This window comes from Rhamphochromis longiceps, linkage group LG3 (genome assembly GCF_057381845.1).
Source record: "Rhamphochromis longiceps isolate RC_006_pf linkage group LG3, R_longiceps_female_GT1.1, whole genome shotgun sequence".
NCBI classification, from domain to species: domain Eukaryota; kingdom Metazoa; phylum Chordata; class Actinopteri; order Cichliformes; family Cichlidae; genus Rhamphochromis; species Rhamphochromis longiceps.
The window spans coordinates 11,873,080-11,899,085 of record NC_140559.1 but is presented as its reverse complement, the minus strand read 5'-3'; the positions used below and the strand labels follow the sequence as shown (position 1 = coordinate 11,899,085).

At 42.2% G+C, this 26,006-nt stretch overlaps 3 protein-coding genes across 3 annotated transcripts; 1 reads left to right on the top strand and 2 right to left on the bottom strand.

Annotated features, from left to right (window-relative positions):
- Positions 1–1,382: 1,382 nt before the first annotated feature.
- LOC146672929 (uncharacterized) lies at positions 1,383–2,610 on the bottom strand. Its single transcript, XM_085400914.1, has 5 exons — positions 2,568–2,610; positions 2,451–2,492; positions 2,027–2,299; positions 1,706–1,942; positions 1,383–1,609 (listed from the first exon to the last, which is right to left on the bottom strand). Exons 1-5 carry the CDS (start codon positions 2,608–2,610, stop codon positions 1,383–1,385), a joined length of 822 nt encoding a protein of 273 aa, XP_085257040.1.
- A 10,837-nt stretch (positions 2,611–13,447) lies between these two features.
- On the top strand, positions 13,448–16,031 carry LOC146672928 (uncharacterized). The gene is made up of 9 exons (XM_085400913.1): positions 13,448–13,566; positions 13,662–13,755; positions 14,190–14,546; positions 14,642–14,759; positions 14,834–14,925; positions 15,027–15,141; positions 15,503–15,604; positions 15,806–15,967; positions 16,018–16,031. The coding sequence occupies exons 1-9, from the start codon at positions 13,463–13,465 to the stop codon at positions 16,029–16,031; spliced, it is 1,158 nt and encodes a 385-aa protein (XP_085257039.1). The 5' UTR covers positions 13,448–13,462.
- Positions 16,032–19,515: 3,484 nt separating this feature from the next.
- On the bottom strand, positions 19,516–25,766 carry LOC146672927 (uncharacterized). The gene is made up of 7 exons (XM_085401617.1): positions 25,730–25,766; positions 24,623–24,757; positions 23,641–23,859; positions 21,043–21,270; positions 20,839–20,906; positions 20,285–20,328; positions 19,516–19,568 (listed from the first exon to the last, which is right to left on the bottom strand). The coding sequence occupies exons 1-7, from the start codon at positions 25,764–25,766 to the stop codon at positions 19,517–19,519; spliced, it is 783 nt and encodes a 260-aa protein (XP_085257743.1). The 3' UTR covers position 19,516.
- Positions 25,767–26,006: the final 240 nt, after the last annotated feature.

The window sequence follows — 26,006 nt, the reverse complement described above, 5'->3', positions numbered from 1 at the left end:
CTGAGTTGGCAAAACTAAAAGCACAAACACTGCTTTGCACTCAGTTTGCCATTTTGTAGCACACACTTTGCAAACCTGTAGCTACAATCCACTGCACAGCACTCTTTTTGCAGAACTGTAAACACAACTCACTGCTTTACACTCAATTTCCAAATGATCAACGCACTCCTAGCAAAACTATACACATTTATTGCTGTTATTTACACTATTTTGCCAACTGTCTGGCACACTGCCACATGTGAAAACGTTTTTAGATAATTATTTCACTTTGCAATCAGCCTAAGCACTATAATCCAGGTAAGCTGTGTGTGCGGAGTACAATGGAGGGAGCAGGAAAGAGTGAGAAGTAGAGGAGGCCGAGGAAGAGGACGTGGAAGTGAAGAAGTAGGATGAAGAGGACGACAAGGACAAGGAGGAGCAAGAGGAGGATGAGGAGGGGGGAGAGGAGGACGAGGAGGGGGGAGAGGAAGGGTAAGAAGAGTAAGAAATAGAATTACTGATGACATCAGAGCTACAATAGTGGACCATGTAATCAACCGTGGAGTGACCCTGAGGGAAGCTGGCCAACGGGTTCAGCCTAACTCGAGCCGCTACACTGTAGCAGGCATCATAAGGACATTTTGAAATGAGAATTGGTGAGTACAGTCACTTTGCACTAAGACTTGTAGCACTGCCATTTGCCAATGAGAAACACACCAATACCATTGATGTAAAAATACTGACATTGTTACTTTACAGAATTGCTAGATGACCAGATGCTGGGGCAGAGGAAGCATGTTCACTGCAGACCAAGTAACCCATATAGTCATTATGGCGATTGCAAATAATCCTATACTTGGAAATAAACACTTGTGTTTGTTTTGATGTGTGTGAATAAACACCAGTACTTGAAGTTTGGATCCCTCTATGCTTACGGATCTATAACAAAAGTATGAGCTCAAACTGACATGGCCTACCTTGTGCACAGAGAAAGCAAAAGCCAGATGTGTTTTTTATTCATACCATCAGTGTGCAGTTGGTGCATTGTGTGCTTATTAATATGATGGCTTGTGTTAACTGTTGGATACAAAAATACCATTTTTACAAAGGTGGGCAGGAAGTCGAGTTAAGCAGGGTTATTCGCTTTTACAAGAAAACTACAATGTTTTGCTGATTGGGTGAAGAGTTTTCTTATTTGTGTGTAGAGTTTTGCAAAAATAGCCAATAGTTATGAAAAATGTGCTCAGGCCATCAGAAAAAACTGTATTATTATTGTTATATTTTAAATCATAACTCTCATGTTTTTGAGAGCACAGTGGCCTAACTTCATATAAACTTTGATCAATGTGCACTGATACACAGTTCATTCTAACTGTGACATTTTTAAAGGAACACTTCTACTTCTATGCAGGTTTCTCACCTTTAGGTTTCCTGCAGAAGGACAGAACTCCAACCAGAACCAAAACCAGGAGAACCACAGAGCCTAGACCTGCTACAACTGGGACCAGGATGGAGGAGGGAGGAGGAGCATGAGGATGGGAGAAGGTTGGTGGGTGGATGGAGAGAGTAGATGTAAGAGGAGGAGATGAGGAAGGAGGTGTTTGAGGAGGAGTTGAAACAGGAGGAGGATCTGCAGGAGAGATGATGCACATGACTCAGTCAGTTTATTATCATGTCAGCAGGTTAGTTCATGTCTATAAACAGGAAGTGATGTCATTGTCCTGACCTCTGACCCTCAGAAAGCTCTCTGGAGACTTTCCATCCTCATTAGTAGAACAGGAATAGAAACCTTCATCAGCCTTCTGGACTTTAGTGAGGATGTGCTTTGGTTTAGGATTATGTTCAAGTGGACTCCCTTTAATGAAGAAATAAGCTGCAGCTATTTTCCCATTGCTGCACTGCAGAGTGACATCACTTCCTGTCCACACAGGAAGGGCCGGGATCAGCAGAATCACACCTTTAACTGACAAACAGAGACAAACAGAGTTAATGAGAGCAGAGAAACGTCCAGATGTTGTAGCAGCAGCAGATGAAGCAGCTTGTGTACCAGCTACAGTGATGTTGATCTGATCACTCTGTCCAGAACTGGTTTCACACCAGTAAGCTGCAGAGTCTGACTGGGTGAGAGATGAGAGGATGCAGGAGGAACTATTAAACTGCCCAAAGCTTGAAGCTGCAGCTGCTCGACAGTCCTCAGTGAGTCCTCCTCTGGTCCTCTTCACTGTCCGCCAATCAGCTGTCTGTCCATCATCAACACAACTCAGAGACACTGAAGATCCTCTGAAGACCTGCTGAAGGTTTGGACTGACAGACAGAGACACTGGAGGACACACACACACACACACACACACACACACACACACACACACACACACACACACACACACACACACACACACACACACAGAGTAAATAAGGTATTTGTGTTCTAGTTGGAGTCTCACTGATTGTTTTCACTTCAATCAACTCACCTGGAGAAACAGTCGGTGCAGACAGCAGCAGCACACACACACCTGCAACAGGAGGTCAGAGGTCACTGAGGGTCAGAGGTCAGAAAAGGTCAGAGGCCCCTCCATCACCATGTGTACCTGCACAGGTGTGGAGCTTCTTTCCGTTTGTGAATATAACCATAATCAGACTGCTAAAGTGTCAGTCACACTGGCAAGAAGACATGTGGTCTCTCTGCCTGTGATGTGTATAATACTTTCCACTGATAGAGAATCACAGTAGCCAAAAGAGCAGCTCATTTATTTCCATGTTGCATGTGTCATATCAGCAGCTCAACCTCTGTGGATTATCCTGTTCCCACTATATGTGATGCAGTATTTGTTTTAATAGTCACTTTCTAAACTATTTATATATCAGTCATGGTTTTCATGGGAAATGGAGGAGAGTTTGAACTTTCCTCTGGGTTGATGGTGTGACACACAGTACAACATGAAAACATGAAGAATCTGTGAGTATTGTAACAATATTTCTTCCTACAGGTTCTGCTGTGCCTCAGGTTCCAGCAGCTGCTGTCCTCAGTACAATGACTGAAGAAGTCAAAGTATATAAAAAATAAATATGTTTAAACATGGCTGTCACAGGCTGGGTCTCCGACCCAGCACTTTGAGTTTTCTTTGTATTGTTCTTATTCTTTGAGATGTTGTTAGTTTTGTGTTATTTCCTATTTTGCCTTTAGTTTAGGCAGTTATTGTTCCTGGGTTTTCTGTTTGAGTTCTTGCATTATTCATCACGTATTTGGTATGTTAAGTTTGTATTGTCATGTCTAGTTTTAGTGTTTCCTGTTTTATTCTGACAGTGTCATGTGTTCTTTGGTCATTGTATTTAGTTTCACTCCTCCTGGTCCTGTCATTAGATTCATGTCAGTCAGCTGTTTCCTCATGTGTCGCCACTTCCCCTGATCACCTCATGTCTGTATTTAAGCCTTTTGTTTTCTTCATGCCATTGTCAGTTCGTCTGTTTATTCTCACCAGAATCATGGTCATAGTCATAGTCTTAGCCTGTTTATTTTCCACCTCGGTCATAGTTATAGTTTTTGGTCTTAGTATCTTTAGTGTTTTGTTTCTTAGTGTTTTGTCAGTTCAGTGTTTTGTTTCTTAGTGTTTTGCCTGTTTGCTTTGGTCTCTTGGTTCATTTCCTGCCGCCATCGCAATAAAGGTTCACTTTTCTGTTAATCATTACTATTCCTCGTCATCATCTGCTTTTGGGTCCTGCTTCCGCACACATCGGCGCACCCCGCCGTGACAATGGCTTTGGAATTCAAAGTACAAAAATAGAATAGAATAGAATTCAACTTTATTGTCATTGCACATGTCACAGGTACAAGGCAACAAAATGCAGTTTGCATCCATCCAGAAGTGCTTTAGCCATGATATAGATATATTACAATACATTAGGAATAATATAGATATTAGGGGTGGGTTTTAATAATCGATCCATCGATTAAAATCGATTCTGGCTTGGATAACGTGATATCGATTCATTAAAATCCTGAATCGATTTTTTTATATAAATGTATTTTGCCCAAAATTCCAGAATCTCAGGTGAAACGTCACAAAATTTTGACAACCACCAAACATTTAAAACAGTAAATGAGAGCAGGTACACGGCTTCTGCACAAAGACGTAAACACAAAGCGCGGACCCACGGATCAGAATCAGTGAGATGTCGCCTTTCTCACCCGACGGCACGGACACGGTCGGGGTTGAAAGCCGAGAGCTCGCTGATTCTGATGTTTCGGCGGGTCCGCGCTTTGTGTTTACACCCTTTTTGCGCTGATTCTAAAGCTGTTAGTTTGATCTCTCTCCAAACATTATTGACCGAACCAGCAGCAAAAGGAGATCCAAACTAAGCTTCACGTAAACATCGTCATGGACTCCCTCTGACTTTTGCTGTTTTGCTTCCGCCACAATAAAAATCACACTTCATGCATAGCTTTCTCTCTCTCTGTACTTCAAGAACAGTTTCCCGTCTATCCCCGAAATCTGTTTTCTGCATTATTCGCTTGCTTATTACATACAAGACTACCGTTGTTTACAGCGCTGTCGGCCGCTGGTTTTTTTTTTTCCTTTTACTACCTCATTTCTTCCATTGAACAGGCTTCTGAACAAATTTAAACTTTTTAAAATTATACAAAATGCAAAACGCTTAGCCGTGTCTCTAATAAAACTGCTGTAACTTCAGAGGTAACGTTCATATGTTGATTAATGATTTTCTTTCGTTTTTGATGTACTGCAGAATATTTTTATAAAATCCGATGCCAGGAAAATCTCCTTCATGTTTTTCTGTGTTTTATCTTCAGCTACTTTGACACAAAGGCATCTGCTGTGATGCTCACACCTTTGATAAAGTCTCGAAAGTGTCAGCTTCCTTTTTATAGATACAAAAATATGTAAATGTACTGATATCATATAAGATTTCTGACTGTCTGAGGCAAAATTTCCCAGATTCAAATTGAATTGAATCGAATCGTGGATCAAATCGATTCAGGACCTTGTGAATCGGAATCGAATCGATTCTAGAAATCTGTGACGCTACCTAGCCCTAACTGATATGTGCGTATATTACAGAAATGGGTCTATTACGTTAAGTTATAATGTACACGGTATGAAGTATGTTATGAATATTCTATAACTATAAGTATGTACAGGCTGTAGTGAGTACAAGCTATGAACAGGATATAAATATGAAAACTATACAGAAATGTGACCTATGCAAGTTATAAACAGTTGTAGAATTAAAAATTATCCTATGTACACAATGATTATTTACACAGAACTATACAGTAGTGCAGTTAAGATAAGTGAGATATGTGGATAATTTCTACAGAGGTATATAAAGTGCTAGTGGCTGTGAGTGGTGGTTCAGTCCATGTTATTATTGTGTGTTTGAGGGTACAGTTGTCCATTGAGTGTGTGTGTAGGTGGTTGTGGGTGTGTGTATGTTCAGTCCATGAGTTAACGTGGGTCAGATGTCAGGAGGCAGAGTTCAGGAGTCTGACAGCTGTGGGGAAGAAGCTGTTCCAGTACCTGGTGGTACGTGGCACAAAGCTGTCAAACAAAGGTTTGACAGCTTTGTGCATATTACCACACACCCCTGAAATAATTATAGCCAGAAGCTTATGAGCTTTTTCGACTTGATAAGGAAGAATATAATACATTGGAGGTTGTCATTATGTTTTGAGCCTAATTTTTCTCACCTGTCTGTAGGGATGGGTATTGATAAGATTTTCACGATTCCGATTCCATTTTCGATTCTGTTTGACGATTTGATTCTTTATCGATTCTTATTTTTAAAAAAGGAGAACACTTGGGTCGATTAGCTTAGAACTTTGTTTTATATCTTCTCTTTGAACAAGATAGAAATTTAGGAGTAACATGGCCTTACAAACACAACAGTGAGATCTTAAGAGATCCAGCCTACGGCTCTTCAATGTGGTGTCACAGGGTCCCCGGGGAAAAAACATTGTAAATGTAAAATAATAAAATAAATATTCTTCTGTAGCAATAACAAAGTATAACATAAATTATTCTGTAGCAATTGCACAAGAATATCCAGTAATGTCCCTGCCTACAATTAAACACATTCACTTACCGAAAATTGGGGGCATCTGCGGATATATGAGGAACCTTGGAGTCATTTTTGACCAGGACATGTCCTTCAATGCACATATTAAACAAATATGCAAGACGGTTTTCTTCTATTTGAGCAATATCTCTAAAATTAGAAATATCCTGTCTCTTAGTGACACTGAAAAACTACAAGGACATGACTGGCTACATTTATTACACATAATAAATATTACTGTAATTATTATGTAGCTACTTAATTAACATATAACTATTGTACAGGAGGAGTAACCGAAAATCTGACAGAATGAGCAGCTGGAACAGGAAAGGCCTGCTGAGACAGCTAACACTAACACAGTCAGTGAAAACCATCAACATAATTTGCAGGTGACTCAAGAGTAAGTGTTCTCCAATAAGGTAACTGTGGGTTACAGAATGAAAAAAGTCTCGGTTTAAAAGTTGTTAATTAAACAAGCTACACAGACTAGAGTGGATAAATTGTTCAGAACAGGAAGTAATACAATACCACAGTAAGCGGTATTACATATATTCTGAGGAACATTCATCTAGTTGTTAACACACTTACTTACCCTTTAATAACAGTTATTTGTACACTGACACATTACACTATACTAGCTGGTGTGATCCTCATTCAGTTTAATCCTAGTTTGGATCCAATTTTAAATCCAGCTGTGATAGTCCGACAGGTCATCCAGCTATGCTAGAAATGTGTACTATCTTTGAATAGTGTACTGGATCACAACTGGATAAATGAATGAATGATGAAATGAAAGGGTGTAACAGCTCTGAGTTTGACTCACCGAGGAGCATAGAGATGCACAGAGTCTTCATGATGTCTAAATGACGACTGAACGTCAGTCTGAGCAGCAGGGAGACGCCTTCGATGTAATCACTTCCCCTTTAACAGCTGTTAAAGGGTGGCCACACTGCTATAAGGCTTTATAGTAACATGGCTGAGGGTGGGGCTTCTCCTTTAATTCTTTAATATGGCGAAATCCATAATAAAAGCCTTCGATTAATCCAAAATGCTGCAGCAAGAGTCCTGACAGGGACTAGAAAGAGAGAGCAGATTTCTCCTGTTTTGGCTTCCCTTCATTGGCTTCCTGTTAAATCCAGAATTCAAAATCCTGCTCCTCACATACAAGGTCTTAAATAATCAGTAGTAATAATGGAAGGAAACTGTGACCTAGGACAAACTGATGGCATAAGATGTAAGTACAACTCCTCCGGTTTCATATGCAAAAAAAACGATTGCGCTAGCTTACGTGGTTGCAGTTCTACCGGGATTTAAAAATAGTTACGCAAAACAGAGCATTGCTGTTCCGACTGGTTTTAAAGGGTTAATGACGTCATTAGTTATTATTAATCTCTGTCTCTCTTCCACAGCATGTCTTTATCCTGTCTTCCTTCTCTCACCCCAACCAGTCACAGCAGATGGCTCTGCCCCTCCCTGAGCCTGGTTCTGCAGGAGATTTCTTCCTGTTAAAAGGGAGTTTTTATTAAAAAAATATTTCACAGTCGGTTTAGTCAAAGCTTTATTGACACCTTGTGTGGAGTGTCTAAGCTTATCAGTATAAACTCCATACTACGGTGTAGACTATGTCTGTTGGGAAATTTAAAAAGAAAAGACTTTTTTCCTTATGCTTCACATAAAGATAAATAATTTATGACACCTCTCCAAATTGCTTTGTCCATTAAATACAAAACGAAAATACCAGCTGGTACCTACAAACTTGTCACTTTTAATTTAATTTAAAAATGCTGGGATTCAAAATAAACAAGAATAAGTTGCATTTCCTGCGAAAATGCAGTGTGAATGCCTTGTTGTGGAATTTGAAAACAGCAGAAGAAAGAACTATCTGTTGAAAACACTGGGTAAAAGCTGAACTCTTTGCTGAAAACTGCTGTATTTGAAAGGCAACACTGAACAATGTACATGCAAGCAGGGAAGATATGCAGCAACCGCCACAGGTAGGATTCAAACCTTTGCCACCAGATCTCACGGCGGCTGCTCATCCCTCTGAACAAAACCAGCTCGTCTCAAAACAAAGATATGATGATGTTCATTGTGCAGAAGAAGCTAAATTGTGCTGAAAAGAGGTGAAGAAGCTGAAAATTGTGCTGAAAAGTGCAGAAGAGGCTAAAATTTGTGCTAAAAAGGACTGAGGAGACTGACATTTGTGCTTAAAAGAGGTGAAAAAGCTGAAAATTATCCTGAAAAGAGAAGAGACTGAAATTTGTGCTGAAAAGAGTTGATAGTTTAAACTTTCGGCTGAAAAGAGCTGAAGAAACTGAAAAGTGGTAAAAAAAAAAAAAAAAAAAAAAAAAAAGCTTAAGTTTGTGCTGAAAAAAATTGAAGAATCTGGAATTTGTGCTGAAAAGTGGTCACTAAGCTGACATTTGCGTTGAAGAGTTGAAAAGGTTGAACTGTTAACTGAAAAAAATGTTGCCATAAGCGGGATTCGAACCTCCTGCTCTGAGAACTGTGTTGAAAAGAGGTGAAAAAGCAGAACTTTGTGCTGAAAGAGGGGTGAAGGAGCTGGGTTTTATTGCTGAAAAGAGCTGAAAAACTAAAAATTGTGCTGAAAAGAGGTGAAGAAGCTGACAATTCTGCAAAAAGGAGCAGAAGAGGTTAAATTTGTGCTGAAAAGAGTTGAAAGTCTAAACCTTCTGCTGAAAAGAGCTGAAGAAATTGAACTTTCTACTGAAACCAGCTGAAGAATCTGGGACTTGTGCTTAAAATGAGCTGAAAAAACTGAAAATTGTGCTGAAGAGAGGTGAAGAAACTGAAAACTGTGTTGAAAAGATTTAAAACAGTTGAACTGTTTACTGAAGAAAATGTTGCCATAAGCAGGATTCGAACCCAGCCCTCCTGCTCTGAGAATGGCTGCTGATCTTACTGACCTAAAAAACGGCTTCTAAAGGTGAACTCTTTAAAAACTTGAAAACTGCTATATTTGAAAGTGTCAAGAAAGCAGGGAGAGTGCAGAGGAAAGATGTGCAGCAAGCACCCCAGGTAGGATTCAAACCTGCGCCACCTAGTCTCAAGGTAGCTACTCAACCCACTGAGCCATTAGCCTCATGCTGAAAGCAAGTGAAAAAGCTGAACTTTTAGCTAAAAAGAGGTGAAAGAGCTGAAAATTCTGCTAAAAAGAGCAGAACAGGTTGAAATTTCTACTGAAATGACCTAAAACTTCTGCTGAAGAGAGGTGAAAAGACTGGAATTTGTGCTGAAAACAGCTGAAGAATGTGGGATTTGTGCTTAAAAAAAAGCTGAAAAAAAAAGAAAATTGTGCTGAAAAAAGGTGAAGAAGCAGAACTTTCACTGAGAAGAGGTAAAGAAGCCGAAGTTTGTGCTGAAAACAGCTGAAGAAACTGGAATTTGTGCTGGAATGTAGTGAAAAACTGAAAATCTTGCTAAAAAGAGGTGAAACAGCTGAAATTTGTGTGGAAAAGAGTTTAAACAGTTGAAGTGTTAACTGAAGAAAATGTTGCCATAAGCAGTATTCAAACCCGGACCTCCTGTTCTGAAAACAGCTTTTCATCTCACTCAGCTAAACCAGTTCTGGTCTCAAACAAAGACATGATGAGAGAAAAAATGCACTGTCCAGAAGAAGCTAAATTGTGCTGAAAAGAGGTGAAAATGCTGAATGTTCAGCAAAAAAGACATAAGGAACCTAAAAATTGTGCTGAAAAGAGGTGAATCAGCGAATATTTTTGCTGAAAAGAGGTTAAGGAGCAGAACTTTGCACTGAAAACAGGTGAATCACCAGAGTTTATGCTGAAAAGAGGTAAAGACACAGAAGTTTGTGCTGAAAACAGCTGAAGAAGCTGGAATTTGTGCTGAAAAGTAGTGAAAAACTGAAAATTCTGCTAAAAATAGGTGAAAAAGCTGAAATTTCTGTTGAAAAGCGTTTAACCCTTGTATGGTGTTCGGGTCTGTGAGACCCGTTTTCAGTTTTTCTCAAAAGAAAAATTAAACAATTAATTATTTTTTCAACCTGAAATTCATTGGCTTTGGCTTATTTTCTGTGAAGAACATAAATCCGAACTAATTTTCAATGACCTCATACTGTACCTCCCCCCACGCATTTACATTGCATACAAGGTGTTCGGGTCCACTGGACCCAGGTCTAATAAAAGTGTTGAAAGTGCAGGTCCTGTGTTCCCACACTCTGTCTTCCTCCTTTCTGGTGCTGCTGATAGTGTTTTCTTCCCCTCCTGCTCCCGCACAAAGTTGCAACATTGTTGAAAATACTATCAACACCGTCTGCTCTTACATTCCCACACATTTTACCCTCTTTCTTGAGGGATCCAAATTTTATTTTCTCATACCCTGTCCCACCTGCAAATTAGGGCCATAATACTATAAATAAGCAACCCGTTCTCACTCCCGACGCGTAAAATAATGACGATTTGTCGCGTCCCTTAACTTCTCATGCTGACGCCTAAAGTACCCTTCCACGTTTTTATGCGACCCTGTGGGTTGTCAATTCATTCCAATATGAACCCGCTCGCGGCGATCAGAGACGCTTCGAGCAGAGGCTCCAGCCATCCATTTACTCCAATAATAACCCCGTCACGGCGAAACATGACGCCGTGAAGCACAATCTAACTGGAGAACCGGGGACCCTCTCCGCGAACGGGTTTTTCTCCCTAATTTAATGCTTTCTTTTAATGACATCGTTAACATTTCTCAACAAAAACACGTGAAAGTATCACTGATAATTCAACAATAAAATCGCTTCATGTTGTGGCCATCACACAGTGTTTTCCAAACTGATTCACGATCTGAAAGTGCGCAGATTTAACGTACATAATCCTTTGTTAGGTTTATTATTTTCATTTCACACGTAAAACACATTTATAGATTCATCCACCACTCCTGTTAGTTTTGGATGCGCTCGGCTCCAGCCAATCAGACGCAACCTGTGTAAGCAAAGGCTGATGGGAGAATGGAGAGACCCATTTATAAGAATAAGAAAATGAGGCGGAACTGATTGATTCTAATGCAGGTATGTAAAAAATACATATATTTAAAGTAATACCTTGATGTGTGTTTCAAAGTTTGTTTTTTCATAAAAGCTTCAAACAAACAGAGGTGACTGATCTCGGAAACGGTGTAATATATTTAAAAATGGCTACAGCTACCGTCAGCATGCTTGCTAGGTAACGACTACACGTGGCTACTGCAGCATTAGCCATTTAATCCAACGATGATGGATTAAATCTATTACAAACGTTAAAGGACTTGTGTGCTGCAAAATACCCTCACATGGTGCGTAAAGCAGTTTTTGCGCTAAGAGTTCTGCTAGCTCTTTACAAACTGATGATGCTAACGTTAATTGCTAACATTAACCGGAGCGCCAAGACTGAAAATCATTTGAGTTGCGTTAGTTATGTGTTTATGTCACTGAGTTCTGCAAAAATCTCTTTCCTCTTTAGCTTGAAAATGAGTGATTCAGAGGATCCCGAGCTGGAGGAAGAGCTTCAGGCTGCTGACGAACTCCTTCAAGATACGCAGGTAACATTTTAGTGGAAACAGTTGTTAAAGAGGGAACACGCTTGTCTAATATTTTGTACGGAGTAAACTTTATGTTATTTGAATTTTTTTTAAAAGTTTATGTCAAATTAAGTTGGTTAACTTAAGATGTTTGATAATCTTTGCTTTAATCATGGACTGTATTTTAGGTGTTCCCTTTTTTCCTTGTTAATTGCGTAGAATGATGCACAGAGTGAACCTCAGCCAAGACCAGTGCGCTGGAAAACACGTGACAGACAGGGAGATTTTATTCCTCAAAGACCATCAACCAGTCGAAGTACTAGTTGCATGCCACGTGGTCAGTGTTCACACAACCATTGATTTTATCTCACAACTTGTTTTCACCAAAGAATTTCAGTAAGTAAATATTCTTCATTTTTTCCCCCCCAGTGTCCAGAGAGCAGCATCAATGTCCACGTGAAGAACCTGGTTATGTTGCCAGTGTCAACCCAACAAAAGGTACTTTACCTTCTTGTATATGTTGTGATTTCTGTTTACTTTTATATTTGTTGTTATAGTTGAGTTATGCAGGGCTTTTGTGGAGTCCTAAGAAACATACTGCCTAGAGTGTTTTTCACTTTGTGGAAGAGTTTCTTCCTTTCTTTATTTTTTTTCTGTTAGTGTGTGGAACTGAGGTGCTTCGTCAGGAGCTCCTTCAGTTGTTGGAGGATGGAGAAGAGGACGCAGCCATGACTTGTGAGACGTCGTCTGAGTCAGCTGCTACTCACTGGGCGATCAGAAATATGGTGTCCTCGCAAAAGTGGAAAGAGGCCAGGCCTTGTCTTATAGACAATATGTTAGCTACTCTGGATCCACAGTCACACCGTGTGTGTCAGTGTGGCAAACAAGTAGTTGTGAGGTGTCTGGACTGCCTGCCTCTTCCATTCCTTTGTGCTGACTGTGATATTGCAGTTCACACACGCGTTGTCCTGCACAACAGAGAGGCAGTAACAGGAGGGTTTTTGCAGCCTTCATCAGAGTTTCACAAGCCAATAGGTACAGTTTTTAAGTCTTATGCATTTCTTGCTATGTATGAGTATGAGTGGGTGCTGTTATTGTATATTTATTGTGTATCAGTTAATTTCTAATTCTTTTTATATATATTGTGTGTTTTAATGTTAGTTCGGCTGTTGCCTGTGCAAAGGCCAGACCATGTGTGTGACTGCCCAGCAGGTAACGTTGAGGTTTCACCCGGCGCAATTGTGGCTCTTGTAACCATCAATGGTAAGTTGCCCTTTTGTCACACACTACATACACAATAGATGTGTTTGGAGGTTTTATTGCAAATTGTGCATTGCTATCTTTGTTTTAATTACCCTCGGCCCGCAGTATATGTGGGCACCTGTCAAAGGTCATTTGGATTTACCAGACCGATTTGAAAACAACATGAAAAAAATGAATGCTTTGAGCCATGACTGAATTTATCCTGATCCTTTCTAAAGGCCGTTATAACCTTGCACTGCCAGTGGTGAGCTGCACCAGCTGTGGCCTAATGTGGTCCCCCTCAGTTAAGGACTTCCAGGGTGGTGGATATTGGCCTGGCACCTTAAATTTCTGCACCCTGTTTTCAATGGATGTCTTTCAGTCTTTCTATGACATTAACAAGCTGCAGCAGGGATGTCACTTAAGGCATTTGTCAAAGTGCTGGATGAACGAACAGCCCATTTTGGAAGGGTGAGTTTCTAAATTTGCTAAGTTTAAGGAAATTGTGCAAATCAATGTTTATGATGACTGTCCTTGAATATTCTGTTGTATGTCCTCTATGTAAAAGACTGGCCGAATATCAGCTGATGCCTTCAGTAAAAGTTTCTTGGAGTGGAGTGCTGTAAAGTTTGAGGTGGACAAGATGTGCAAGGAGCCATGCTTTAGCTGCCCTGCCTGCACTCCAGACATGCTCGCCGTCTCAGTTGATGGAAACCGCAAGCTTTATCGCTTTCAGTCTAATGCAAGGTACGTTATGCATTGTGTACATAAGTCAAATATGGATTTGTAGAAAAATGTATTTTAATGTTTCTTTTCAAACAACTGTCACTGTGTTCGTTCAGCACTTCAGAGCAGGGGAACTTTGAAGGTGTCTTCATTGAAGAAGATGAGGAAGTTGCTGAGTTTGTGAAATACATCCAGAGACACACAAATCATGTAAGATACACATATATATATTAGTGCTGTTAGCGTTAATCTTGTTAAAATGACGTTAATGCCGTAACCATATACACATACGTGTGTGTGTGTGTGTGTGTGTGTGTGTGTGTGTGTGTGTGTGTGTGTGTGTGTGTGTGTGTGTGTAGACATATATGGATGGGTCGATATTTTTTTTTTATTTTTCTCTTGGTGTTGTCGTAATACTATTTACTTTACTTTATCTTAATGTGTACTTAATTTTGTCACCATGTGTATTTAAAAAAAACAACATGATTTTTATTTTGTGTTATCAGTGCTGTCCTGGGGAGATCTGAGGTCTTGTGTGACTCGAGGCTAATTCAGCTAATTGTTATGCATTTGTTTTAAAAAGTTTGTCCCTGATAGGGCTTAATCATGTCATGTCTTTTATGTTAAAATCTTTGAGTGTATAGGTCCCGGGGAAAGGGTTGTGCGGATCTTCATCTTGGACTGCAGCAAAGGAGTCGTCCAAAAAGTCCACTGGGAAGTTGGATGAGGAGGGCATGGAAAGAGCTGTTTGTCGCCACGGAGTCCTCTTAGCTGCATTGAACATGTTTCGAGGGGAGATCTTTGCTTACCCCCTTTTTCTCCAGAGGAAGTTGGCAGCTAGCGTCCCAGGACATATTACGTTCCTTTGCTCCGATGTGGCCTGTAAATATTTCCCCTATTTAACCAAGGTGGCTCAGCAGTGCCCTGAGCTGAGGAACCTCTTGTCAATGCATCCTTTTCTCTCCGTCATGCATGCAAAGGCTCACACTTGGAAATGCGAGGTATACTGCAGCTTGTAGTTTTGGATTAGTTTGAGACATTTTGTTATAAGGTTGAATGAATTCAGCAGTCATGTATTGTGACCGCCTTTCTATAGATCAAATGGGGAGGTGCGTTTCAGGATGGGGCCGGTTCAACAGTTGGAGAAGAGGTGGAACAAGTAAACAGTTTCCTGTCTAGGGCGGCCATCACAACGAAGTACATGTCTAAAGCAGGTGTGTGTCCGTGTCTGAGATTCCACTCAGTCTCCTGCTCATTCATTCTTATTTGTATACTAACTGAAATGCAGGGCGAACAGACATGCTGAGCCTCCTGGCTTTGGGCTGGAACAAAAGGAAAGTGGAACAACTGGGCCGCACTTTGAGCCAGAGATATCTAAAGGTCATTTTTTCAACACCCATTTTAATGTGTGTGGTAATCGGGGGAAAACACCAGTACTCTTTTAATGTCCATATGAATGACATTTATGAATGTATTCTTAGATCATAAGGATCCTTAGAGAACAAGTGGAGAGCCTGAATGCGAGCAGAAATGAGCTGGGTGTGGATGACGACACGCTGCAGCAATGGGTGGCCGATGTGCAGCAATGGGCTGAAGGTGAGTCTCACTATAATGCACTCATGTATAACAATAGGACCCACCATGGCCTCATTAAAGAACTCAGAGTTAAGATCTTTCTGACAGTGTCAACAAACAATGAAAAATAAGCCTTGTAAAAGCAAATTTATGGCAGAGTTGTTGCGTTTCATCAAATTGGATTGGACCTGGGTTGAAATGATGTCGTACTAGTTGGTTTTATAAAGCTGAACACCAACATACTTGTTATCTCATGATAATGCAGCACATGAAGGCTCCAGATGTCTTATAATGAATGTCATCAAGTCAGTGATTACAGAGTCCACTGTAGTTTGGTGACTGTTACTCATCCTGTGTTCTGATTAATATTCCTCTCACTTAGAAAGTGATCAAACTGATGGCAGCCTTGGAGCGTTGCAGGCACGAATAGAGGAGCTTGTCGTCATCATCAGAGTGCGAACACAAAGTCTTTACAGACAAAATGGTACGTCCCAGTTTCTTTGAAACGGACCGTTTGATGCTGAGTTTGTACAGCTTGTGCAGCTACTTTGTAAACAGAATAAAATCAGATCCAGGTTTGTTTGAGCTGGATGTGATTTGTTCCAGCAAACAAATTGATGAGTGTAGATTAAAATGTAACTATATACATTATGTGAAGGTGTGAATTTTTTATGATTATTTACAGATGGCAACAAGAGGCGACACAGAATTCGCAAGGTCATCTTAGTTGAGAAGAAACGCTTGGCGGCTGCTGTTGACGACTACAACAAGCTCGCTGAACCAACAAAGCAAATCGTATCCAGTGATGCCCTCATGCAGACCGACGTTTGGCCCTGGCAGAGCACAAGTGAACATAAGCTCTTGATTTCTAAATATCCTTTTTAAACAAACTCCCAGTATCTGAGCAGTAGTTGAATGTTTGGTTCTTGAACCATAATATGCTGCTATGTTTTCCCATCTGATGTTGTTAAACTGTAGCTGCTGCTGACCTCCGGACAAAGAGAAAGGTCTTTGAGAAGGTGATGGCTGTGAGGCGCCTGAGAGAGGAGGAGATGATCCTTTGCAGGGAGATGCAGCATCACTGGACAGTGTTGCGAATGCGATCTGTGGTGTTGGGGACAATCTCCTCAGACTGTAAGCGCATCTTTTATTTATTAATTTTTTGATGAATCGATTGAAAATAAGAGCAGATGCTAAAGTCTTACTGGATCTTTTACCTATATCTAGATTGCTAGCTAACACTGCCTTCTCCCTTTTAAAAAAATGTTTAATTACAGGATCCTAATTCCTTGTGTTTATGAGGTGAGGTTTTTTTTTGTTTGTTTGTTTTTACTTTTCTCATATTTATTTGTTTTGTTCTTTTTACAGCCTCCTTTGTTGGCATGTCAGAGGATGCACAGAAGGGACTCTGTAGCCTGGTTTTAAAAAAACAAAGTGAACTAAAAGCTGAAATGCTCAAAGTAAAGGACGTGTACAAGAGAATCCTCAGCCACCAACCACTCCTGGAAATGGACTCGGAGGAGGAGGACGTTCCAGACGATGCCACTGAGAGTGATTTGAGCACTTCTGATGAAGACTGATTGTGTCATCATTGATGTTATGTTTGGTAAAATAAAAAGTTAATCACATCTCTGTTTAATGTGATTTTTCAACAGACATTTTACATTTTGAGAAGAAAAATGGAATTCCCTTGGTGCAGTTGTTTACCCTGAATCATTATTTCCCATCTAATTTAATGACTAGTGCACATGTTCAGATACGATAACATAATTTAATTTATGGGATGCTTTCTGGGCTGCTCAAATTATTACAAAATTTAAAAGCACCAGGCAGCACACTCACAAGTAAATTTTTTGTTCAGTGTTTTGTCGAAGAAATCAACAAGTACATTTGAGATGTTTGCTGTAGTGGTGTGTTTGTTAAGAAGCATGCCAGCACACTGGTGAACTGACAGTCCCAGAATGCACCCGAGCCAGTGACTCGCCCCAGAGCAAATGAAATTGCTTATCTAGAAAGACAACCGTCATCAAAGAAGAAGTAAAAGAGTAGGAAACAAATGGTAAGGGAAGGTACTGTGGGGTAGGAAAGAAAGGCCAGAGCTGTGCAAAATGACCTCCAACAGGCCACAAATGTGCACGTCTGCTCAAACGGTCAGAAATGGACTCCATGAGGGTGGTATGAGGGCCCGACGTCCACAGGTGGGGTTGTGCTTACAGCCCAACACCGTGCCGGATGTTTGGCATTTGCCAGACAACACAAAGATTGGCAACTTTGCCACTGGAGCCCTGTGCTCCTCACAGATGAAAGCAGGTTCACACTGAGCACTTGTGACAGTCTGGAGACGCCGTGGAGAACCTTCTGCTGCCTGCAACATCCTCCAGCATGAGTTTGGCAGTGGGTCAGTTTTGGTGTGGGGTGGCATTTCTTTGGGGAGCTGCACAGCCCTCCATGTGTTCGGCAGAGGTAGCCTGACTGCCATTAGGTACTGAGATGAGATCCTCAGACCCCTTGTGAGACCATATGCTGGTGCGGTTGGCCCCGGGTTCCTCCTAATGCAAGACAATCCTAGACCTCATGTGGCTGGAGTGTGTCAGCAGTTCCTGCAAGACGAAGGCATTGATGCTGTGGACTGGCCCGCCCATTCCCCAGAACTGAATCCAATTGAGGACATCTGGGACATCATGTCTCGCTCCATCCACCAACTGCACCACAAAATGTCCAGGAGTAGGCAGATGCTTTAGTCCTGGAGTCTGGGAGGAGATCCATCAGGAGAGCATCTGCCACTTCATCAGGAGCATGCCCAGGTGTTGTAGGGAGGTCATACAGGCATGTGGAGGCCACACAGACTAGTGAGCCTCATTTTGACATGTTTTGAGGACATTACATAAAACCAGATGAATGATTCTGTATTGCATGTATTGCACTGATCAAGGAACCAACCCAATAGGAGCTAAAGGAATCCTCTTGACATTACTTCACTCAGTAAGTTTATACTATGTTTGATGTGCATTTTCTTCATCAGTTTAGAACATAACATGTTAGCGCTCCCTGGTTCTTTTTGGAGACAGATCCTGAGACAGCAGGCAGCTTTGGAGAACTCATGCCAGCTGTGGTCATTAAGGAATACTTTGATTTAATATTGATTTCATGACAACTATCCTCAGGCACATATTCCTGGATATATATAATGACATAAGTAAACTCCCATTTTAGAATCATTGCCTTCTTTGATCTGACTTATTGCCTCAGACTTTGGCCCTGTGTCCCCAAAAGTATAGAAAATCCATGACACTGAGTAAGAGGCCTTTATCATGTTATAAGTGAGAGAGTTTGGTGTAAAAGTGGTTGAACATGCCAAATCAATCCACAACATACTGCCATTCCCCAGCTGTAACCTGCATATGCATCAAACCAAAATACAGTATCATAGCCACATGATAGACATACAGATGAGGTTAAAGGGCTGTGTCATTTTGCCAGATAGCTTCATCCCAAAAAAGATAAACATTCTTCAAAAACAAAAGTTTGTGAATATTTGCTTTTTTGCCAGGCCTAAACCAACCTGTTAAACTTATCAAATTATTGTCATAGATACAAACCTATTGATTGAAACAGAATAATCCATTGAAGCCTCCATCATCATCCACAATCACTGTTACTGTTCAGATTATTTTATCTCTGTTTTCCTCTAGAATGTTTTGAAAATCAGCATTTGATCAACAGACTTTTTAAAAGTTTATTTTGATCCTATTGTTTACGTGTGTAATTGCATTTTTATTGAAATTATGACAGGAAAACCCTCAATCAAATTGTATCTTTGATATCTAATAATAATATTAACAATAATGTTACATATGTAATATGTACACAATAATAATGTGCAAACAAACAAGAAAAATAGCAAAAAATGTCAATTTTTTTTAATACCCTGTATATAAAAACCACATATGACCACAACTCCAAATGTGCAATTGTCACTGCATCTAAACATGACATATTACAAAAAGGTAGAAACATATAATATACAATATGTTCTGAAGCTGGTACTGGTGCAGTTAACTTTGCTTTAGGCTCCCATACACAGTAGGTGTTACTTACTTTACGTGCAGTGCAGTATTACTTTACCTTGTAATATGTTATAATGAGCAAGTCACTTCTATATTTATGAGGATGTAGACAATAATGTTGGCTGATATGTAAAACTATGAGATGTCGAGTGCAGGGAAGATATTATTGATGGATCAGATTCATGAACGTGTTAGGTACTTAAGCCACAATTAGAGAGTGAAACAGAGACTGACACTGGTTGAAATGTATAGTAAATATTTTATTTTGAACTTTTATGCTGAACTACAAGCTGTGAACTGTGCGATCTCTGTGACCTGTGGTGCCTGGTTTACTGTGTGTAAAACTGCGCAGGTTCCCATGTGTCATCCCACACTTTGCCACTGTCAGGAGAAAAACATAACAAACAACAACGACACACAAAATAGGACAATTTAGGTTGTGACATATGACAATTTTTTAGGATGAAATATCTTCTATATTCATGTCATGCTTTATACACCTTCATTGTAATATAAATTAATCAAATCAAGTCAGAGAGCATTAATATATGTAGTAGATGTCAAGCAGGACCACAGCAGCAGCCACGATCCTTCAGAACCTGCTGGATGAGAGAGCACAGAAACTCCAGGGAAGAAGTTTAGTTAGTAACATGCATGAACTGCATTACTGAGACATGTGTGTTGGTGGTGAGGGACAGGGGGAGAGTTTTCAGTAAAAGGAGACGTGACTGCATCTTCAACCAATACTGAGCCTGCATAACCTGAAAGAGACAGAGAGAGAGGGGGGGGACACTAACCCCCAGCAGTCTGGTCCTATTACAGCATAACTAAGGGCTGAGCTGAACCAGCCCTAACTATAAGCTCTATAAAGAAGTAAAGTCTTATGCCTACTCTTAAAAGTGTTGACCATGTCCACCTCCAGAACTCATAATGGACTTTGGAGGTGGACAGCTATCAAGCTCCTCACAGAAGAGCAGCTTGACAGCTAAAAGCTCCCAGTTTACTTTAGTCCAAATACATGAATTCAAATTGAGGTGATAACTATTTATCAACAGTATGAATGTCTGTTCCCGTCCAACAAAGTTGTTACTACATACCATGTTGAGAAAGGCTTCCACTTGACTTTAACTTCTTCTTTTTCCTGAAAAACATGATATAAACAAACAATTCATTAAGAAAGACATGCAAGTTGCATACAAAAAGGAGCTTATAAACATTTGTGTACTATTGAATGGCTCAATATATTATACAATTAGTTTACAAAAACATAAGAACCACTACAATGCTTGTACTGCCAGCATCAAGTGCATGTCAGCAAAGCAACACTGCTTACATTGTGGCTCACAAGCAAAACTAACTGAAGCAGATGTTACTGAATGGGAAGGAGCACCTCCACATCAATCACTCCTTCTGAGCATGATGTCAGGAGGACTTTAAAGAACGTAAACATCAGCAAGGCAGCACGACCAGGTCGTATCAGGTGGTGTGTTCCTATTTAATGTCCTATTTGGAGTGAAATCCTGACTCAGTGGCTGAATTAGTGAAGATTCATCAAATACAAAAGCTTATGGATAGTCAGTCAGGCACAGTTCAAATCCGGGAAGTCCAAAGACGCAAACAAATCTGCACAACAGCAGGCTAAATTACTTACATTTACAACTCTCCTGTCTACTATCTCTTCATATTTGAAAATCTTCTGTGTACGGTGTTTTCGGCATTCTGAAAAATAACAAAGGAAATATTTACATGAGGTCTGTAAAACTGGAAAAAATGCAAAAATTAAGAAAAAGAAATCTTAACAAACTTAACGAACCTGTCATGTGTTTCGTACATTTACAATACCATAACATCTAACCTTTCCTTGTCCTTTTTTTGTTTGGGACATCCGAGGTGTACACCGTAGAAATTGAGGGAGATGCAGGATGTGGAGATGGAGAGGAGGATGCAGGAGGAAGCAGAGATGGAGAGGAGGATGCAGGAGGAAGCAGAGATGGAGAGGAGGATGCAGGAGGAAGCAGAGATGGAGAGGAGGATGCAGGAGGAAGCAGAGATGGAGAGGAGGATGCAGGAGGAAGCAGAGATGGAGAGGAGGATGGAGGAGGAAGCAGAGATGAAGAAGAGGATGCAGGAGGAAGCAGAGATGAAGAGGAGGATGCAGGAGGAAGCAGAGATGGAGAGGAGGATGGAGGAGGAAGCAGAGATGGAGAGGAGGATGCAGGAGGAAGCAGAGATGAAGAGGAGGATGCAGGAGGAAGCAGAGATGGAGAGGAGGATGGATGAGGAAGCAGAGATGGAGAGGAGGATGCAGGAGGAAGCAGAGATGGAGAGGAGGATGCAGGAGGAAGCAGAGATGAAGAGGAGGATGCAGGAGGAAGCAGAGATGGAGAGGAGGATGCAGGAGGAAGCAGAGATGAAGAGGAGGATGCAGGAGGAAGCAGAGATGGAGAGGAGGATGCAGGAGGAAGCAGAGATGAAGAGGAGGATGCAGGAGGAAGCAGAGATGGAGAGGAGGATGCAGGAGGAAGCAGAGATGAAGAGGAGGATGCAGGAGGAAGCAGAGATGGAGAGGAGGATGCAGGAGGAAGCAGAGATGAAGAGGAGGATGCAGGAGGAAGCAGAGATGGAGAGGAGGATGCAGGAGGAAGCAGAGATGAAGAGGAGGATGCAGGAGGAAGCAGAGATGGAGAGGAGGATGCAGGAGGAAGCAGAGATGAAGAGGAGGATGCAGGAGGAAGCAGAGATGGAGAGGAGGATGCAGGAGGAAGCAGAGATGAAGAGGAGGATGCAGGAGGAAGCAGAGATGGAGAGGAGGATGCAGGAGGAAGCAGAGATGGAGAGGAGGATGCAGGAGGAAGCAGAGATGGAGAGGAGGATGCAGGAGGAAGCAGAGATGGAGAGGAGGATGCAGGAGGAAGCAGAGATGAAGAGGAGGATGCAGGAGGAAGCAGAGATGGAGAGGAGGATGGAGGAGGAAGCAGAGATGAAGAGGAGGATGCAGGAGGAAGCAGAGATGGAGAGGAGGATGCAGGAGGAAGCAGAGATGGAGAGGAGGATGCAGGAGGAAGCAGAGATGGAGAGGAGGATGCAGGAGGAAGCAGAGATGAAGAGGAGGATGCAGGAGGAAGCAGAGATGGAGAGGAGGATGCAGGAGGAAGCAGAGATGAAGAGGAGGATGCAGGAGGAAGCAGAGATGGAGAGGAGGATGGAGGAGGAAGCAGAGATGAAGAGGAGGATGCAGGAGGAAGCAGAGATGGAGAGGAGGATGCAGGAGGAAGCAGAGATGAAGAGGAGGATGCAGGAGGAAGCAGAGATGGAGAGGAGGATGCAGGAGGAAGCAGAGATGAAGAGGAGGATGCAGGAGGAAGCAGAGATGGAGAGGAGGATGCAGGAGGAAGCAGAGATGGAGAGGAGGATGCAGGAGGAAGCAGAGATGGAGAGGAGGATGCAGGAGGAAGCAGAGATGGAGAGGAGGATGCAGGAGGAAGCAGAGATGGAGAGGAGGATGCAGGAGGAAGCAGAGATGGAGAGGAGGATGGAGGAGGAAGCAGAGATGAAGAAGAGGATGCAGGAGGAAGCAGAGATGAAGAGGAGGATGCAGGAGGAAGCAGAGATGGAGAGGAGGATGGAGGAGGAAGCAGAGATGGAGAGGAGGATGCAGGAGGAAGCAGAGATGAAGAAGAGGATGCAGGAGGAAGCAGAGATGAAGAGGAGGATGGATGAGGAAGCAGAGATGGAGAGGAGGATGCAGGAGGAAGCAGAGATGGAGAGGAGGATGCAGGAGGAAGCAGAGATGGAGAGGAGGATGCAGGAGGAAGCAGAGATGGAGAGGAGGATGCAGGAGGAAGCAGAGATGGAGAGGAGGATGCAGGAGGAAGCAGAGATGGAGAGGAGGATGCAGGAGGAAGCAGAGATGAAGAGGAGGATGCAGGAGGAAGCAGAGATGGAGAGGAGGATGCAGGAGGAAGCAGAGATGAAGAGGAGGATGCAGGAGGAAGCAGAGATGGAGAGGAGGATGCAGGAGGAAGCAGAGATGAAGAGGAGGATGCAGGAGGAAGCAGAGATGGAGAGGAGGATGCAGGAGGAAGCAGAGATGAAGAGGAGGATGCAGGAGGAAGCAGAGATGGAGAGGAGGATGCAGGAGGAAGCAGAGATGGAGAGGAGGATGCAGGAGGAAGCAGAGATGAAGAGGAGGATGCAGGAGGAAGCAGAGATGGAGAGGAGGATGCAGGAGGAAGCAGAGATGAAGAGGAGGATGCAGGAGGAAGCAGAGATGGAGAGGAGGATGCAGGAGGAAGCAGAGATGAAGAGGAGGATGCAGGAGGAAGCAGAGATGGAGAGGAGGATGCAGGAGGAAGCAGAGATGGAGAGGAGGATGCAGGAGGAAGCAGAGATGAAGAGGAGGATGCAGGAGGAAGCAGAGATGGAGAGGAGGATGCAGGAGGAAGCAGAGATGAAGAGGAGGATGCAGGAGGAAGCAGAGATGGAGAGGAGGATGCAGGAGGAAGCAGAGATGAAGAGGAGGATGCAGGAGGAAGCAGAGATGGAGAGGAGGATGCAGGAGGAAGCAGAGATGGAGAGGAGGATGCAGGAGGAAGCAGAGATGGAGAGGAGGATGCAGGAGGAAGCAGAGATGAAGAGGAGGATGCAGGAGGAAGCAGAGATGAAGAGGAGGATGCAGGAGGAAGCAGAGATGGAGAGGAGGATGCAGGAGGAAGCAGAGATGGAGAGGAGGATGCAGGAGGAAGCAGAGATGGAGAGGAGGATGCAGGAGGAAGCAGAGATGGAGAGGAGGATGCAGGAGGAAGCAGAGATGAAGAGGAGGATGCAGGAGGAAGCAGAGATGGAGAGGAGGATGGAGGAGGAAGCAGAGATGAAGAGGAGGATGCAGGAGGAAGCAGAGATGGAGAGGAGGATGCAGGAGGAAGCAGAGATGGAGAGGAGGATGCAGGAGGAAGCAGAGATGGAGAGGAGGATGCAGGAGGAAGCAGAGATGAAGAGGAGGATGCAGGAGGAAGCAGAGATGGAGAGGAGGATGCAGGAGGAAGCAGAGATGAAGAGGAGGATGCAGGAGGAAGCAGAGATGGAGAGGAGGATGGAGGAGGAAGCAGAGATGAAGAGGAGGATGCAGGAGGAAGCAGAGATGGAGAGGAGGATGCAGGAGGAAGCAGAGATGAAGAGGAGGATGCAGGAGGAAGCAGAGATGGAGAGGAGGATGCAGGAGGAAGCAGAGATGAAGAGGAGGATGCAGGAGGAAGCAGAGATGGAGAGGAGGATGCAGGAGGAAGCAGAGATGGAGAGGAGGATGCAGGAGGAAGCAGAGATGGAGAGGAGGATGCAGGAGGAAGCAGAGATGAAGAGGAGGATGCAGGAGGAAGCAGAGATGGAGAGGAGGATGCAGGAGGAAGCAGAGATGAAGAGGAGGATGCAGGAGGCTTGTTCAGGCTCTAAATGAAGAATAAATTCCTGGTTTAGAGCCTCTGGGTCTGGGACTGGTCCAGCATCCACACTGTCAGCAGAGGATGGTCCAGCTGCTGGTGTAGAACTTTTAGCAGGAGGTGAAGCTTGTAATTCTGAAAAATTTTAAATATTAAACATTTATTAAAATGGGTTGAAAAAATGTACAGTACACATAAACACATAATAAGTAGTGATTTGCATGTTTTCAGTTAAGTTTTTACTAAAGATACAACTGGTAAATATTGGCATCAAATAAGTCATCTCGCACACTCACTGACCCAAATCATTCAGTACAAGTGCCCTCTAGGGTAGTTTGACATCTGTAGTGCTTTTCTACATTGTACATTAATAAATTAATGAGTGTGACTATAAATCCAGAGAGCTAATGACTTTTATCCACTGATGACACTACTTTCCTGACTTTGTAGTGAAAAACATTTGACACTTCAAGCTAGTACTGTGACTTAGGAGTTTTGTACAATGGTGATGCTAACTACCTCAGGGAGGTAATCAGGTAACCTCTTAAGAAGTATATAAGTTATTTAAGAATCTTGGTGTTCATATTGGTAACATTATATAACATTTGTTATACTAGAAAGTCTCGAAGAGAATTATCAGCTCTGGTTTTTGTGAAGATTTTTAAAATTACATTTGTATATACATGAATGTGAAAGACCATACTATACACACACACATACAAAATTATTCAGGTGGGTAACACCAGAGGTTCAGTATGGCTAGCTTTGGTGATGTGACCGACACATGGGGAGGTAATAAGGCAGATATAACACTATTTTCATGTTAGCAACAGGACATGTAGGGCAGCTGTCACCTCACAGCAAGAAGGTTACTGGTCTGAACCTTGGCTGAATACTAGAATAGAATAGAACAGAATAGAGTAGAGTAGAATAGAATAGCTGGTGACTGTTAACTATCCTCATCCTCACCATCTTGTTTGTCTCTATGTACCCCGTGATGATCTGCCTTCTTATCTAGGGTGTACCATGAGTATCACCCAAAGACAGCTAGGATAGGCTACCTGATAAGGACACCTGGTTACAGATAATGGACAAAGCATATCTTACTTCTCAGAAGGTGTTCATAAAGCTTCCTCATCTTCATGAGGATGTCACGTGCAGCACCTTCCGCTGGTTCAATCTGAGTGATCACGTCCCCTACTATACGGCCCTTACGGTCAAACTGTCCAAGAAACAGAATTGGCTGGTAGCCCAGGGCATGTAGCTTTGAAACCTGCAAGAACAACAAAGAAAAACATGCAGCCAGTCTTTCATGTAAGCAAATTGATGTGTAACAAACCTTTAAGTTTCACATCTTTGTTGTTTTATTGTTGTCGATAGTTAA

Bases quoted from the DNA above. Each gene is read 5' to 3' on its own strand.
- LOC146672929 (XM_085400914.1), bottom strand. From the start codon at position 2,610: ATGGTTATATTCACAAACGGAAAGAAGCTCCACACCTGTGCAG. The intron at 2,493-2,567 runs GTACACATGGTG...CTCCTGTTGCAG, and splicing joins GAAGCTCCACACCTGTGCAG to GTGTGTGTGTGCTGCTGCTG. The intron at 1,610-1,705 runs GTCAGGACAATG...TCTCTCCTGCAG, and splicing joins GAGCTTTCTGAGGGTCAGAG to ATCCTCCTCCTGTTTCAACT.
- LOC146672928 (XM_085400913.1), top strand. From the start codon at position 13,463: ATGTGCAAGGAGCCATGCTTTAGCTGCCCTGCCTGCACTCCAGACATG. The intron at 13,756-14,189 runs GTAAGATACACA...TTGAGTGTATAG, and splicing joins TCCAGAGACACACAAATCAT to GTCCCGGGGAAAGGGTTGTG. The intron at 14,926-15,026 runs GTCATTTTTTCA...ATGTATTCTTAG, and splicing joins TGAGCCAGAGATATCTAAAG to ATCATAAGGATCCTTAGAGA.
- LOC146672927 (XM_085401617.1), bottom strand. From the start codon at position 25,766: ATGAAGATGAGGAAGCTTTATGAACACCTTCTGAGAA. The intron at 20,907-21,042 runs GTTAGATGTTAT...GTTATTTTTCAG, and splicing joins CAAAAAAAGGACAAGGAAAG to AATGCCGAAAACACCGTACA. The intron at 20,329-20,838 runs GTAAGTAATTTA...CATGTTTTTCAG, and splicing joins TAGACAGGAGAGTTGTAAAT to GAAAAAGAAGAAGTTAAAGT.